The sequence below is a fragment of the Aythya marila genome, assembly GCF_965140915.1.
Source record: "Aythya marila genome assembly, chromosome: 1".
Classification (NCBI taxonomy): Eukaryota; Metazoa; Chordata; class Aves; order Anseriformes; family Anatidae; genus Aythya; species Aythya marila.
In genome coordinates, this window is record NC_139042.1 from 42,986,906 (window position 1) to 43,004,539 (window position 17,634).

Here is a 17,634-nt window from a genome sequence, read left to right on the forward strand (position 1 = left end):
TGCTTTGCTGTGTGCCTTGAGCAAGACACTAACCTGCAGATAATTATAATATTTGAACACACAGGGGACCCGTACAATTTAATTAGTTAATGTTTGCAAAGCACTCCAAAGATAAAAAGTGCTATATGAATTATAATCATACTCTATTGTTTTGGGGCGTTTTATTCCAAGGAACACTTGTGTAAACATGTTTAGTGGTGTAAAATCCCAATAACGACAAAGTTATTGCCTTGAAATGATTGGCACTTCTTGGACAAAAATTAAAACGAATTAACAAATTTAATCTATTTTTGAGAAGACAATTATATGAGACAATTAAATATAGATACTAAACCGAAGCCAGGAAGCAAGATCTTTGAAAGTTTGTTTGTGATGGATAAAGGTAATGAAAGAGACATACAGAAAGTTATCTATGAACCCAAATGTTACAAATAACTCTCTTGCTGCACTATACTGGTCCCAAGACAGGCTACGTGTTACTTTTTTTCTTTTTAGCATCCAGATTTCTGTTATGGTATCAGAATTAATCGTTAGATGCAATTAAGTTAATGGTAAAACTCACCTGAACTTTAACAGAGCCAGGATTTCTTGGCCCTTTCAGCTTATTATGCTTATTAATTTAAATATTTCTCTTCAAAGGAAAATATTACTCCTAGCAATGGTATGGTAAAATACGTATTGCAGCTCAATGCCTAGCACTTCAAAGTGATTCAAAAGAAGAGAGCATATTTCCTAATGGCAATGCCTCCTTGGTCTAGACTCATCTACGAACAGTCACTGGTAACTTACTGTTGCAGGGTGGACAGGAAAAAAATATTTTTGTGTAGACCAAGCTGAAAGCATTTTTATTTTCAAATTAGCTTTCTTCAGGGACTAATTTGACAATATCCCTGTCTCCTAATACACTGTCATTTAAGCAATACCATCCTTTCAAAGCAGGCAGCTATGGCAACTTCTTTGTAGAAGGTGCTTTTGATTTACAGTTGCCGTCCACCTGGCACTTGTTCCTAATGATCACTGGCTGATGGGAAATCTGTTATTCTGGCAAAAGGCTCTGAGACATATACAAGAGATTTTCACACCAAAAATCCCAGAATCTCTGTGCATGCACAGAATGGCATCCTTTGATTTTATTGCCCAGCCTGCCAAGTTATTACGCCTGTTTTATTTTATTTTTTTTTAAATGTGGCATATGCAAAAGAAGAAAAAAAAAAAAAAAGAACCTTCTTAGAATAGTATAGGTCTATGAGTAAATTTGTAAAGTGCATAAAATACAGTGCATAAATACACTATAGAAGTCAGCACTTATTTATTGAGTTATCTGACCTGCATGGATGTAGAAATCATACTTTATAGCATTGGCATAGGCCCCAAGTTTAGATGTACTGGTTCAGGTTCTTCTTGAGTCACAGACTTCTATCATGGCCTCAGAAAACCACATGGAGTAAGATTCCTCACATAACTTTACCAGTCTTAAGGTTAACCATTCTCCCTAAGCCATTTGTCCAAACTCCTTTATAACCATGGGGGAAGACAGGCACCTCCAAAAGGCATGAGATGATTGAGAGGGATTGGATGAAAGGTGAAACAATTGAACCTAGAAGTATGCACTGCTACATGCACTACTACTACACTGAGAAAATCCAAAATATTTGAGCTTATCTTTCAGGTAGCTTAAATTATGAGAGATGAACCTTGCTGCAAGGTTAAGTCCAAACTGCACCAGCCAGTACTGCTCAGGGGTTCCCTAAGATAGCTAGGTCACAGCACTCCTCTGCCAGCCCTTGTCCAGCCCAGCAACACTTTTCACAGCACCATCCTTTTTTTTTTTCCACCACAGGATACAGATGTGAGACTGCTGACAAAAAATAAAACTAGGACAGAAATATCCACGAAGCGGGGGACTCAACCACAATACAGATGGTTGTCTGCCTTACTGGGCTCTACATCACCAGTGCATCTCACTTAGGTATCTGCATATACACCTCATTTTAATGTTCAGTGAGTCAGATAGGTTTGTACAGTAACTCGAGAGGGCTGAGGAGAAGCCCCTTGCCAAAAGAGTCTGTGGGGAGGTGGGAGACTCACGGCCAATTCAGTTTTCTCTGTTTGGGGCCCTACTGCCCCCCATGAGCATCGCAGCAACTGAGCAATCTTCTTAGGTCTTACTGTGATGGAAAAAATTTACTGCAATGGAAAAACGCACCCCAGACTTGGCAAATCTTCATGAGAAAAGTCAAATTGAAGCTGATGTATTCCCACAATTTTACTTTAGACAAACTAGCATTCTCCAGTAAAAAAAATGCTTTATTGAGAAATTCTGGAGCAGCACTACTCAGCTCTCCATGTGCAAAATCACCATCCAATTTTGTGCCAGTTTTAAATTGAGCATTTGTTCACAGAGGGTGGATGTACCAGAGGAGAGAGAAGCAAAGTTCAAACAAGCACTGCCAAAACACTCTCACTTATGCTTCTTGGGAGACTCAGGGCAAAGTATTTTGTCAGTAACTAGAGGAAAAAACTGAGGCAAAAGTTCCCTATAACGAATAGTACAGTAGTAACGAATGATTGCAGCTGAATCAGGAAAACAGACATTATCAGTGTAGAAAATGAATGGCTGATGGGAACACACGTATAAACTTCAAAAAAGATAAAAATCAATGCAGAAGTTGATTTACATTGAAGAAAAGGAGGGAGAAGAAAAGGTAAGAAAAAAAAATCAGACTCAAAAACTACTTATCAACTTGGTACTGTGGCTGTGCTGTCTATCTGCTGTGGACTTTCTTTTTCTCTCGTGCAGTATCCAAAACTTTCTTCCACTGTGTTATAATAATAAAACCCAGCAGAATTTGAAAATAAAGTAAGATGATCACATTAGCATTAACGTATCAATCATGTAACGTAGCCAAAGAGCACGGGTGGTAGGGTCAAAGCCCCCAATTTCATTTTCACTCAGCAGCATCCAGCGCAGCGCAAGAAAGAGTTCACGCTAAAGGTCAGCACGGTCACATCCCAATGACAAATCACATTTCTATGAATTAACTGCAGCTATCACTACAAGTATTCAGGATTTCCTCTCTGAATTTTATGTCTCTACTTCATCCCAGAGAAACAAGAAGGTTACTCAAGCAACATTAGTTTATATGCACAGTCCATCTTCTCCTTGACATGGAAAAATGGTTTCATTAGAGGGGTTCCCTCCACCTCCAACTCAAAAGGAGAAGAAATGTCTGTAAGGGCAGGAAGAGAAATTTCTGGATCTCTGGATTTTAAACAACACACTGGTCAAAAGTTCGCACTAAAAACCACCCTCCCTCTGTCTCTCCCACTTCTGCCCTCAGTATCTGCAGGTAGGAGAAATCACATGGCATGTGTTCGGGGGAGAGAGCTACAAGGTCTAAAATACCGAGGTTTTACGGTGCATGTGTGCAGGGCAAGAAGAAGCTGAATGCCCTATTCAAGGTTTATGTTGCTGTGTGCCATGGGATGGCTTCTGTGCCCCACTGCATTGGGGTGGGAGGGCTGCCATGCTGAGGGAACAGGATGCTGCCTCCAAAAGGGGAACTTGAAAAGTTTTACTGGTCTTCTAGGGCTCAACTAATGCTTTCTCTTTTCTTGGCTTTATAAAGAATTCTGGAGTGTATCTGAGATTTGACCCTGAATATATGATGCTATTCTGGCTGTGTAATAAGCACCCAGTGGTGTCAGGCATATCGAGGCAAATCTGCTCTTTGTTAGAGAGCTACATGTCAGAATGAATTTGTAAAACATGCTACGAAAAGGATGAAATGTTGCTTACAGTGCAAAGCCCACTGAAATCTACATATCGTGGCGATATTTATTATCAACCAGAGCAAATTATCTGAGATTAATAAATTATTCCTAGTCCAAGTTATGGTAAGGCACAGGAACTGCCATAAAGCAGCACTCTCACATAAAGAAATTTCACCCAAGTGCCCTGCTGGAAATAATGACTTTGTTTATCTATAACTTTACATTATTGATTGGGTTTGCTGAACTGAAGAAGGACTATGAAGTAATTCCAAAAGAAGTACTGAGAAATCTGCAAGCTCTGCCAATATAAAGCTAGCAGCAAGAAGGCAATTTTCCTGAGAAAAAATAGTCATACTTGGTTATTTTACAAATATGCAAGTGAATTACATTCTGTTTAAGTAAATAAGAACTAATGCCAAACATGAGGCTCTTAGTGTTTGATTGTCAGAATTTTTACTGGTAAGATTTTTTTTTTCTAGTTAGACTATAGTGTACTGAAAACAAAGCAGAAACACAGGAGGATGCCTTCAGTTTTAAAGGACACGAAAAGCAAAGCTGTCACATGGGCATTCCAAACTGTCCTATGACCTAGCCACGTAAGGGTAATTTGCAAAGCAACAAGCTTAAAAATCACAGAATCATTAAGCTTGGAAAAGACCTTCAAGACCATCTGGTCCAACCATCTCCCTACTACCAATATTACCCACTAAACCATGTCCCTAAGCGCCCCACCTCCAACCTTGCCTTGAACACCCCCAGGGACAGTAACTCCACCACCTCCCTGGGCCACCCGTTCCAATGCCTGACTACTCTTTCTGAGAAGAAATGTCTCCTCTTTTCCAACCTAAATCTCCCCTGATGCAGCTTGAGGCCATTCCCTCTAGTCCTGTCACTAGTTACCTGTGAGAAGAGGCCAACCCCCAGCTCCCTACACCTTCCTTTCAGGTAGCTGTAGAAAGCAAAAAGGTCTCCCCTGAGCCTCCTCTTCTCCAGACTAAACAACCTGGCTATATTAAAACAATTCCCCCTCCCCAGACAATGACTATTTAAGTTTCCTTCAGCTTATGGTTAAATCCTTGGCACTTCTAACACCACCGAGCAGATTTAGATCCAAAGGAAGATGTTGGTACATGTGGTACCGATTCCCAGCTGGTGGCACACTAACTCCTGAGTCACGCCATGGGGTGGCTTACCCTCACCTCACACCAGAGAACTACAGGGCCTGCAGTGAATGGGGAGGAATTGGAGCTCATGGTCTTAACTCTCTCCCTAAATTAGACAGCTAGCATAGTTTCAAAGAATTAACACTTGGGCACATCACCTTCTGTGCGCTCCATGTGCAGTGAAGACAGAAAACTAGCTTGGATGCAGGTATCTATGCTGCAGATGTCCAATTAGGCAGTTGGAGAATAAGGGCCAATAGACAAATATATATACATATATATATATAATTAAATATCCTTATGAAGAACAATTTTTAAAATGTCTGAAACACAACCTGGAAAAGGCCCATTGTTGTCTGGCACGTGCCACCATCATGTAAAAATTAGGCTTAGTGTTATGTTTAACAAAGGCAAGACTGTACAACAGCAATATAATATTGAAGGAAAGGATAATGCCATCCCTTTGGAGGTGCCATGCTGTACTTCCCAGATAGAAAGAGAAGACTCTCTCTCAGCAGTAAGCTATTTTTCATTGTTAACTGTAGAACTATTCACAAGAAAGCACTGACAAGCTCACTTAAGAAAGACTAAATGCTACAGGACAGTCTTCAATACTCTGAAGTCCAGCCTGCCTCACCTCAACACTTTGCTTAGACCTAAGACTTAGATTTAGACCAAGATTTAGGCAGTCTTTCTATGCATGCACCTACGCTGCCCAGTTACTCAGCAGAATGGTAGGTACTTTTCCACATCTTCAGAGGAAATTCCTGTCTACTAAGTTTAGGTGCTAAATTGAGCACACAGGATCTCCCTTTGGAAAACTTCAAAGGCACTTTCCTCTCTGCAACAAAAGTATGTAGAATGTGGTCTTTTATTTTCAGAGGACTGCTTTGCTAGACATCTAAAATTAAGGTACACATTAGATGCCAAAATTATACAGAATGGAGCCTGTCTGTAAGGCAATATATTACAGACCAAGGAAGAAATGGATTGAGTGGAGTTGGTATAATGTGCTAACATCTCTTTTCAGCACGGCAGCTGTATGTACAGTGTCTATGACTGAGAATGAAGTGAAAAATAAGACAAATTGCAGATCACTGTCAAATTAAATTTTCCTAATGGGGCTTTTGAAATAAACTAACAGATTACTGTTTAAAATAACCTGTAACAAGGATGAGTTGATGTTATATTATTAAATTTCTTAATTTAATTCTTATGCTCCAGAGCCAGCCAAGCAATATTCGACACATTTTCCTTCACAAATTGTGGAATGCATTATTCCAAAAACGCTTTTCATGGTTTGACCAATTGTCTAAATGTTCCAGCAAAATCAATCACATAAAATAGTATCAGCCTGCCAGTCATATATTAAAAGTATTTGCTAGCTCTCCATGTCTCTTTCTCTTTTCATTAATTAGGCAAAACTATTTAGTTCAAAATCATGACGGGTTGTATTATTTTTCTGGCTTATTATGTGTGCTATAAACTGAGAAAAAAATACTTCAGGGCCTGGTGTTGTTACTAGCAAATTCAAAATATGTGTGAGGCCTGTCAATCAAGCAGCAGTGTCACTTGTGAAGAATTGTTTTCTTCCTTTACCACTGTCAGAATGGGAGCATACTAATTACAGTGGGAGCCAACACTTGGCCATAATGAACTCCCTCTCTGCTTAGGGGGAATGTAGATTTGGGGATCATGGTTACTGTGCTTGACCAGAAAAAGTATTAGTGGGTGCCTGGTGAAAGCCCTGCTGAGTTGTGAGAGGTGGTGTTTCAGAGAGGCAGCATGGCTGGATGCTCTTACAGGCTCTCAGCTGATGTCTGCAGTACAGGATCACTACCACCAGTCTTTGCAACACCACATCTTCCTTCCTGCATCTTTGGGAATGGGTAAGAGGGGTGACTTGGGTGGCAAAAAGGATGATATAAGGAACACCTCAGGAAGAAAACCCATTGGCCAACTGCCCAAACAATGCAAAAAACATAGTTCCCCCTCAACAAGCAGCTTAGTTTTCTCTCAGCATATAGAACATTGCTTTGGGAACATCAGCACTTCTGGCTATTGATGGCATGGAAAAAATAAAAACCAACAATATGTAAGTACTTTTAGATATCGAGTTACGACATTTAAAATTAATTTATAATAAATTATATAACAGTGTCTAATGGCCTTTATTATATCCCTTCCTATTTAATAACGTCCAGAATGCCCACAGTTTGAACCTCTCGGATAGAGTAATATGTTTTGTAGGGGTAGCACAGGCTTTAGTGCCTGGAGGCTCTAGTTCTATTTCCAGCTCTGCTTCAGACTTACAGGGTGACCTTTATACATAACCTCATTTTCCTCACCTATGAAATGGGGATATTAATACTTATTTACCTCACAGTTGGTTCCCTTCCAGCTGCTACAGTGACTGAGCAAGCTTATGCATCTACAGAATTACTAATGTTAGTGATAAACTTTTCCTTTTTTTTTTTTTTTTTTTTTTAAGTAAGCAATAAAGGAATTAAATTAAGAACTTGGGTTTTGTCCCTCCAGTAAGTAAAAGCACGCAGAAAAATAACAGTAATGGAAAAAATGTTCAAAGCCCCTCACTAATTTCCTTTCAATTACTCTATTCTGCATGAGACATGTAGGTGATTTCTATTTGATGGCAACTCGATGAAGCTTCCTGATGCTGCTTTCAGTCAAGAAGAAAGTGAGGTGTTTTTTTCAGAGGAAGTCTAACCTGGAGTGAATATAAAAACCACTACAAGCTTTGCAAGTAAATAAAGGAGAAATAACTTTAATCTGAAACTTTAGCTAAGAATTAGAGAGGAGAGAAAGAAGTGAAAAGAGAAGCAGAGAAAGCAGACAGAAGCAGCAATCTCTTCCTAAAGGGAATGCAGCTGAACAGAAAGGATGCTGGCAGGTACACCGGCTTGCAGAGGGGAGGACACCTCCACGGAGCTGCCGATGGATGGTGTCTCCATCAGCCAGGGAACACCTTGGTGATACTCATCTCACTCTGAGAATATGATACTTACTCTTGTACTGCTCTGGCTATGGAGAGCGCTGTAGATCCAGTTTCATTAACGCTATCTAAGGTCACATTTGGCAGGTCGTCATCATCACTGTCACTTTTAATTTGTCTGGGAGATAGGCCTCGGGGGTCCATTTGTGCTGGAAAGAGACATATAATGGATTAATATGAGCGCGCTGAAATTAATCTTGTCCCAGAGCAACATTAGGGTGTACAACACATCTATCTGCTTAGGCTGGATGGCATGGTTTACTCTGAGCTTCACAAATCAGACGATGAATTTGCAAAGTCCTCTAGCAGTACTACAGATATACACAAACGTTTCCGCCTGTATGCAAATGCCCAAATGCACACAGACTACAGGAATGCGCTCTGCAGACTTGAACTACTGAATGCAAATAAAACTATATACACAGTGTTTGTCAAAAATTCAGTTCACCCTCAAGTTAATTTATTCAGGTTGACTTCTGAAATTGAAGATAAAGTGGTACCTCTACCTTGTACAACACAGCACACCTGAGAGCAAATTTTACAGCCAAATTTCAAGAGCAATTGTTTGATTTTGACTGTCCATCTTGAGACACCAGGTGGAGATCCATGTCACTCCAGTCAATCAAAAGCTAGGCAGCTAAAATAGGCCAGTTGTCCTGGTTTCTGAATCAATTCAACACCTGTGTGAACCACTGAAGATGACTTGTCTCCACATTACATGTGTCAAAGACTCTACAAACAATTTTGCACAGATGCCTAACTTACAGGTGATTGATGCTGGCTAATGTATCTTCTTCCTTTAAGTCAGATTTGTTGGAAAAATCACATGCTCTCAGGTCTTAAGAAAATCCAAACATCAACATTGCAGGATTATTTTGTCCATCTACAGTTTACTGTTTAGTAATGCCCTGGGTGTCCATGGCAAGGTGCTGACAGCTGGGGGCTCCTCTGTGAGGAGAGGCCGGGGCTGCCCCATGTCAGACAGCTGATTCCAGCTGGCTCCAATGGCCCCGCCACAGCAGCCAACGTGGCGGCGCCTTGGGGAAAATGTACATAAGAAAGGGCAAAACACTGCACAGGCAGCGAGGAAAAGAGTGAGAAACAGTCTTGTGAACATCAAGATCAGAAAAGAAGGAGAGGGAGGAGGTGCTCCAGGTGCCAGAGTGGAGGTTCCCCTGCAGACTGTGGAGGACGACACAGCAGAGAAGGTGTTTCCCTGCAGCCTGTGGAGAGAGCCACTGTGGAGCAGACACCCACACTGCAGCCTGTGGAGGAACCCATGCTGCAGGAGGTGGGTATGTCCCGAAGGACCTGCAACCTTTTCAGGAGCAGGCTCTTATGACAAGAAGTGCAAGCCATGGTGAGCCCACAGAGGAGCAGGCTTATCCTGATGGACTGCAGCCTGTGGAGGACTCACTTTGGAGCAGCAGAAAAATGTGAGGAGGAAGGAGCAGCACAGATGAACTGCAATAAACTGACTGCAAGCCCCATTCCCCGCTGCTGCTCATACTGGGCAAGGAGGTAGAGGGGTTGGGAATGAAGGAGTGAAGCCAAGCCTGGGAAAAGGTGGGTGTGTGTCCCAACCATCCCAATTGTTTTTAATTGGCAGTAAGTTAAATTAATTTTCCCCAAGTCAAGACTGATTTGCCCATGACAGTAATTGGTAAGGGATCTCCCTGTCTTTATCTCAACCCATGACCTCTTCCATCTTCTATCTCCCTGTGCCCTGCTGAAGAGGGGAAGTGAGAGAGCAGTTGGGTGGGCTCTGGCAGACAGCCACGGTCAGCCCTTCTGAGGTACGTTTTGTGAAGAAAAGAGACAGTGAAGGAAAGGAAAGCAGAAATGTGGGCTACATGCCTACCCTTTAATCTTATCTGCTGCCCTCCACAGGGAAGCAAGGATAACCCTTCTCAGGGGAGCAACTGAGTATGGGCAGGGAGAGGAAACCAAGAGGTGAAGTGACAGGGACCCTGGGGCACAACCGTGACCTGGGATGTTCACAAAAGGAACTGGGGAGTTGCATGTACCAGGGGACAGATTCAGAGACAAAGTTGAAAGGTGATGTAAAGAGAGACACTCCTCCTCACCCATGAAATACCATGTGGGATTAGTAACCTCTGAGAGACACTGAAAGCATCTGGAGTAGAGAGCAAAACTGGAGAGATGCCTGACTCTGCAAGGGAGAAGCAGGGAGGGCAGGCAAGAGATTTGTTTACAAATGTGTTTATTTTGTTTGGCCAGGTGAAATAGGGGAACCCAAGATTATTTATTTAAAGAGCTTACCGTTCCAGTTTGTTAGCTTGTATTCTCCTACAACACAGTGTCAGAGAGAGGACACTTTCTGGGCTTTGCTACATGTGTTTTGAGAAAGCTTTTATTCCCTGTCAGCTCTGCCTAAGCAGAGCCCCGCACAACAGGTTCCCTTCAGAGATCACAGAATCACAGAATGGCTTGGGCTGGAAGGGGCCTTAAAGATCCTCTAGCTCCAAGGCAGGGACACTTCCGACCAGACCAGGTTGCTCAAAGGCCCATCCAACCTGGGCTTGAACACCTCTAGGCATGGGGCATCAACAGCTTCTCTTAGCAACCTGTTCCAGTGCCTCAACACCCTCTGAGTAAAGAATTTCTACCTAGTATCTAACCTGAACCTTTTTTTTTTTTAAGTTTGAAACCATTGCCCTATCACTACACCCCCTGACAATCCCTCTCTAACCAGGCTTCAGTCAACTTCCACCAAACTAAAGCCTACAATACCCTGAAGAAGTAAGGTTTTGCAGTCCCCTTCATTCAAACGCATGTTTCTTTTTCTTGCTTTAAGAGGATACAGAATCACTGAATACCTCTTGCAGGCAGATACTACGGGCTTCTTCAACAGAAAGGTTCTTAACAGCCTTACCAAAACATGGGGAGAGGGTAGGAACATAAATATAGTTATAGGCATACAGCTAGAGAAATCTGTTTTCTTCAAAGTGAAAATGCACAGTATTTGTAAACTCTAGCTCTGTCCAGCTAAAGCACCAGGAAGAAAAAGAAAAAAAAAAAAAAAAAAGAAAGAAAGAAAAAAAAAAGTATACTTTGGCTTCATTTAAGTCACCTTGGTCTAGGTCTATAGCTAGAAAGGAACTCTGAAAGCCACAGTTAAAATTCCCATTTTGCTATACTTCTCAAGTTGCCATGTTCACTGATGAACAGGGACTGAGCAACGCTGAAGAATGGGAGGGAAATGGATACTCCAAGAGCTATGCAGCCATAAAAGTAGCACTGATGGATAGCTGGGCTCTTGAAAAGAAAGCACTCTCTAAATGAGTGATGGCTCTAGGGAAAGTTGGTCTTAAATTTTAATTTATACCTTGGCTATGAACCACTTCTAAGTGAAAGAACAGTGAGTGATTATAACTACCCTTCAGCCACATTTTTATTTATGTTAAAGAAGAAATTACTATTAAAATATGTTCAGTAAGCTAATGCAACAACCCCTTCCTGAAGCACAGTGCAGTTACAGATGCACAGTATTACTTCTATTAGCTTTCTATTAAAACAGTTTAGGTGCCTCAGTAATACTGGCTGCATTCTGATTGCTTGTTTTGTCTTCACATACGCTAAAGCAAACACCTTTTCCTTATCAAAACAGAGATTGTTAACAATGAAAGATGAGCTGCAATGAGACAAACATATAGGAACTTAGAAATTGTTCATAACATTCAATTATTTTAGGTAGAATAAGCACCATTCTATGTTTCTTAAAGTCACAACTTACTCATGATGATATTCAATGTGTTTCTGAGCATCAGTGGTACTCTAGTACTTGTTTTAAGAGCAACTAAACCCTCTAGCCAGCTGATTTAGCCTCTCAAAACTATTTGTAAAGAAGGTGCTACTTCTGAGGATACTTATACCCCAATAAGGCTACCTTGCTATATACAATTTAAGATGATTATTACTTATCTTGTTACCTTTTTTGTCTTTCTTTAAGTGAATCTCATTGCAAGAAGTTACGTGTTTATATCTATACAACAATTAAGTATTTCTAAAAGTGACATATGTGAAAGCTGACATTTGTTAATGCATTTAAAATTGTAATAAAAATATGTATGTAATACTTTGCATTTACTGTGGCTTAACCCAACTGGTACTATATCAAAAGTCTTAAATGGCTAGCTCAGAAACTTTCTTGATGTTTAAACCTAGGCTTAACTTAAAATCATAAAAGTTTTAAAGTAATTTAGCCCATAATATAGTTCTTATACACCAATATTGACCACTTAGCTACGAATACACCTACCCAGAAAGCTTGTATAAATGTATATGAAGAGTATTTTATGTACTTTTGTTCCTTATCAGACACACTGTTTCATTATTATTAGAGATTGTTGGAAGACTATTAAAACATTATTGAGACTCCTATCCTATCTGGTGTTGTTTCCACGTTACCTGAGGAATGTGTTAAGATGAAAACTCAACTATACTAAAACAGCACCTTCTTTTTGTTTGTGCCCAATGAGGTACATCCACTCTGTATACTCCTAATACAGCCATGAAGTAGCCAGTGGGATTGTGCATTTGCAGCTAAGGAAAATTGGACAATTCTGCCCCATGGATGCTACTTGCTTCACCAGAAGCCAATGTCTGAGCACATCATGAGGTGTTGCGACACATGGGCATGGTGAGAGTGAAATGCTAGGAATGGAAATGGATCTTTGAGCAAATTCAAAGGCAGGGAATTCAAGGCCATTTTTTGTTATATTTTCACAGTGAAACGATTTAAAGATGATAATTAAATTAGAGAACGATGCAGGGATTATTCCCTTATTTTTATATGTCAGACATAGAGATAGAAGCCCTTTTTTGTCCTGCTTTTCGTTCATAACCTCTTTTGCTCTGTCTTGGTCTTCCTACAACCCTCTCACTTTTCACTCTCCCTTTATGTCAGTGCTTTGCAAGCACTGGGGGAGAGCAAGTGATGAGGAGCAGGCCGGACCTAGAGGTGCTCCTCGCCCCAAGGACTCTCCCATACCAGACCAATGTACCACAAAGCAAGATGTGACCTATCTTGCTCCTTCCCCAGCTTGCAGACTGGGATGGACAAGATGCTGGTGAGCAGAGGTGAGTAGCCAGGAGTGCCTCTGACACCTGGCGTAAGCTGCCCTTGTCTTCTCCCCAACATGGCTGCAGCTGCTGCAGGGAAAGGCAGCCTTTAAAACTATTCTCCTTCCTCAAATGAGTCATGTGAATAACCAACTGGCTGAAAGCCTAACAGATATCTCCTCCTCACCACTCACTACAGCATGCTAACTGCAGTACAGGATTTTTATACATTCAGAGTTCATGACTCCTACTAATGTCAACAGCTTTGCCTTTCTCTTGGACATCTAAGAACAACCGTCGGACTGCTGGCACCAAGGTTTATAAATACCAGCAGCAGTTCATAAATGCTGAATTAAGAGTAATTATTGGCCTAATGAGCATCAGACTGGGAATAAGGAAGAGATGGAGGCAATTTAGCAAATGAGATGAAAAAGATGGAGGACAAGTGAGTAATGGAATACAATTGGCAAGCAAGGTGGAGGAGAGCCCACAAAACATGCCAGTGCATTTTAACCTTGCTTTGTGCCCTACATTGCTCTGAGGACCAAGCTTTTCCTTGAATTTAAGACCACAGGTCCAGAAGAAACCTCACCATGACACTGAATCAAGTCCTCCCTATCACAGGCAGACACATTTAATAAAGTTCAGGCTCTACAAATGAACAGGTTTTCTTGCTCTTGCTACTCCTCTTGAAAGGCAACATTTGTCCAACAGAGCTATCCAGTGGTTTTGTGAAGTGTGAATGAGGCTAAGGTGAGGCAAGTGAAAAGAATCAAGTTAGAGACAGCTTTCATGAGACAAAGGTGTCATTGAAAGAGCACAGGAGTTACAGAAGCAAGCTGTTAGCACTACACGCTGGAAAGACCGGCGAGCCAGGAGAGTTATTTAAGGCTGTCTGCAAGTACAGAAGGCTGCAAGTGGCCACATCATTTTCTGATCCTTTCTGCCAAAGAAAGTGCAGAGAATTGCTCTTGACACATGTACATATATGCAATCACTTCTCAATAACCACTTATGCCAAAAAGGAGTTTCCTTTTAGGTGGTACAAGTGAACTCATCCTGAATTTGTTTTAAGGTGCAATGTGCAGATGGCTCTGAAGAAAGATGCATACCAGCCTGTAAATACTCCAGAACTTGGTCTACCATTAATACTGTATCTGAACCGCCAGTTGCCCATAGGAAAGTCAGATCTGGATCAGATATAAGATTGCTTCTATTTCTGTCGAATTAAACACAATTTTTTGGATATAAAGTTTATGTTGGCTGTGGGGGCCAGACAATACCTGATCCTGTGTTTTCGGGACAATATTACCCCTTCTAAAAAAGCTGGAACAGATTTAAACTTGCACAATGAGTTTTTAAGGAGTGTTGACTTATTTTGTGCTTTCTGGCACAAAATCTCCAGGAATGATCCAGTCTGCCAGCTCGAGGATGGACGAACCCCTTGGATCTAGGGGCCAGGATGCAGCCTTAACTTTCCCAGGGCAATAACATAACCACAAGGCCACACAATTGGAGTATTTTTCTCCTCCTCCACTCTCTAAATGTGTGCTTCTGTTTGCACCAGGGCAGGCATGCTTCATGTGAAACTTTGATTTGGGAATCACTCCAGGCATGCTTAGGTGTGTTTTGTTTCCCATCAGCAAGCTCAGCATTTTGGGACAATGAACAGAGCTGAGCTCCCTCAAGAGACGGCAAATAGAGGTTTGCTCCACCCTAACACCATCCTAATCACTCAACTTCTTCGCAGCAATTTAGAGATACGCAGCTCAAGTGCTGTGGCCTGGTTGCTTAGGCCATGCACTGTTGAAAAAACTGGGGTTGGATGCCTGTAGTAGGTGGTCTGAATATGTCTTCTTTTTTGGGTGAAACAGGCTGTGCACTAACATACCTCTGCAACTGCAGGCAGTTTTCAGTTACCACAACCTGATCTGATTTCCTCAAATCAAATTTCCTGCGAGTGTTAGGGATGAAAATTCATCCCATCGGTAGGCTCACTGAGATCCACTAGAAGCAATTTCACATCTACACACTGCTTTTGATTTAAAAGCAAATCGGGGCCCCTTGGGTTAAAAATGAATGAAATATTTAAGAGCAGAAGAAAACTAAGTAACCATCAGGAGTTTTGCCTCTCTTTATAGCTAAGCCACGTAGTATGAGCTAATGCTGAAATGACTCATTACAAGATGATGCTTGCTGGTGTGAAAATAGAGAAAAATTCAGCATCCTGAAATACTGAAGCGGTTGGCTCATTTTATTTTAATACCTCAGTTTTCTGAATTAAGTTAACTTCTCTGCTAATAGCTTTGTGAACATACATGTAGTCCTGCTGATACACCACAGCATAATAAAAACTGAATCACACTGAGTTGCACTGTTAAAATAATTAAAAATCTATTTCTGCTTTGTGAACGGATTTCCAAATTCAGAGCTGGTTTGCTCTGTTTTCACACGTTAAACTCCACGCTGTGCTTCCTCTGAAAAACACCTAGTATTCAGCATGCTGGCCGAAGTGATTGCTCATGATGTGGTTTCCCAGTGGCCTTGACATCCCACCACTAGGTCTGCAGGAATAAAATTCTGCAGAAATGAGCACTTCTGAGGTACCTCAAATAAGCCTTAAAGACCCACGCTTGTTATTTTCTTAGAAACTTTGCAACTTTTCCTCTCCTGTTGCTTCCAGTGCATGATGACATACAGCAGCTAAAAGAAGATCCTATCTAGTTTTAAGTGGCAGTTGCTCTGCACTAACCTCCATTAAGAATGAAAAACCAAATATTACCCCATGCCCCCAAATTTACATTTTCAAGAACCTCATCTGTGCGACTGTTACACACATGCGTGTGTACAGAGGGAGGCAGCAAGGTGCCATTTGCTGCCAAACTCCCAGAAGGATGGCACTGGAAAATACAATTAAGAAAATTACACCTCCACCCCTTGCTGGGGAGAAGAGAGGAGCCTTCGGAAGGTGACTCGGTTGTGCCTTAGTTTCCTGAGAAAGGAGGAAAAGTTTCTGGGGCATCTCAGAAGTGCCTGAAGAAGGGACGATGGCATCAACACTGCTCCCACTCACTCACTCCCACCCTCTGTTCCCTTCCACCACTAATGCATCTTGGTGACATCTTGGTCCCTAGCAGCAATGCTGAACAAAATGATCCCTGGCCAAACTGGCTCATTTGGAAGAGGAGGAATTCACAGGGGAACACAGTAATTATCATTAAAATCAGCGATCTGCCAACAGTTATGAATACCGCAGTGTCTCAAACATAACTTTGCTCTCTGTATTTGGCGTGTGGCACAGTTCAGTACCTGAAATAACTGCCTGTGTAACTCTGCAGCCAGCAAGCCCCAACCTTTTCTGAAAATCCTCCTTCTTGGCAGGTTTCCAGAGAACAGGAACCCAATGCCAAGTTCTCCAGCAGGAAAACGCCGAAGGAGATCATCACAGAGGCTGCAATGTGTTTTAAATGATGGAAACAACACTTTCAGACATAGATGTACGCAAGGTATTTGAAACAAAGTCCTCAGAGATTAAGTGCTATGCTCAGGTTTACCTAGCGTGTTTCAGACAGGTGTCTCAGGAAACCAAATCCTGGCTCTAGAGACCCAACAAATGCACTCGTTGTGGCAATGACGGCATCCACGATTTTCTCCTTGTAAGCTGGTACGTACTATACAAAGCACACATAGGGTATTTTTCTTCCTATTTAAAGTTCATTATAAGTACTGTGTGCGTTGAAAAATGCTCTGGGCGCACCTATCAGATTTTCCATCAAAACAGCTCAGTGTCTGGTAGGGGCAGCAGAATTGGTCGATTTATTTCATAAAACTTTATGTACAAAGCAGCAGTATCCATGAACTTAATGGTCAGAATATCGAGTCTACAGGGGTAATTTTTATTACAATTTATGGCAAGATTACCCATACACCACAGTTTTTGGATTTTATTGAGATTTTATGGGACTATATGGCTACAGCAGTTAACTGCACCCAGCATAGCTATGGTTCACAAGGAATGGGAATTGGCACCGAACACAGTGTAACTAATCTACCAGAGAATATTAATTGCTAGGATCCCATCAAAGGCAATATCTAAAATCATTTCACCAATCACATAATTCGCACGAAACCTGCAGAAGAGTAGCTGTGTGTAGAAATGTAAAGGTGAGAGCGATTGCATGGATGGAATATGTGCACATATGTAAGAACCTCTGTCGCTGGGTTGTGTACAGAAACATACAACACCATTTTTTATTTTTTTTTTAGACAAAGGATTTTGTTCCTTCCCAGCTACTGGAAAGTTGTGGGATCTCATGTATGCAAAAACCAAACTACTGAGCCTACTGAGATTTAAACCATACTAAGCATAAAATACACAAATACTGTATCACCAAAAGTAAACAGGGAAAACAATGACAGATTATATTTAATACTAAATAAAATAACACAAAGCCACTACAAAAATAGTAGCAGATTGCAACTAACACATTTCAACAGTCTACAGATATATACGACACCAGAAAGTTTCCAGTAGGTTGGTCCAACTCACAGTAAAACCCAAGGCAGGGATAAAGTAAATGAGAAGTTTTATGCATGTGT

The 17,634-nt window shown here is 41.3% G+C and overlaps 1 protein-coding gene across 8 annotated transcripts in view; it reads right to left on the reverse strand.

Annotated features, from left to right (window-relative positions):
* The window catches only part of KLF12 (KLF transcription factor 12), a 251,068-nt gene that overhangs the window by 70,572 nt on the left and 162,862 nt on the right, over positions 1-17,634 (reverse strand). For all 8 annotated transcript variants that reach the window (XM_082762378.1, XM_082762375.1, XM_082762381.1 and 5 more), the window contains one exon: positions 7,964-8,099. In XM_082762378.1, coding sequence (XP_082618504.1) covers positions 7,964-8,099 — 136 coding nt within the window. The remainder of the gene's footprint in view (positions 1-7,963; positions 8,100-17,634) is intronic.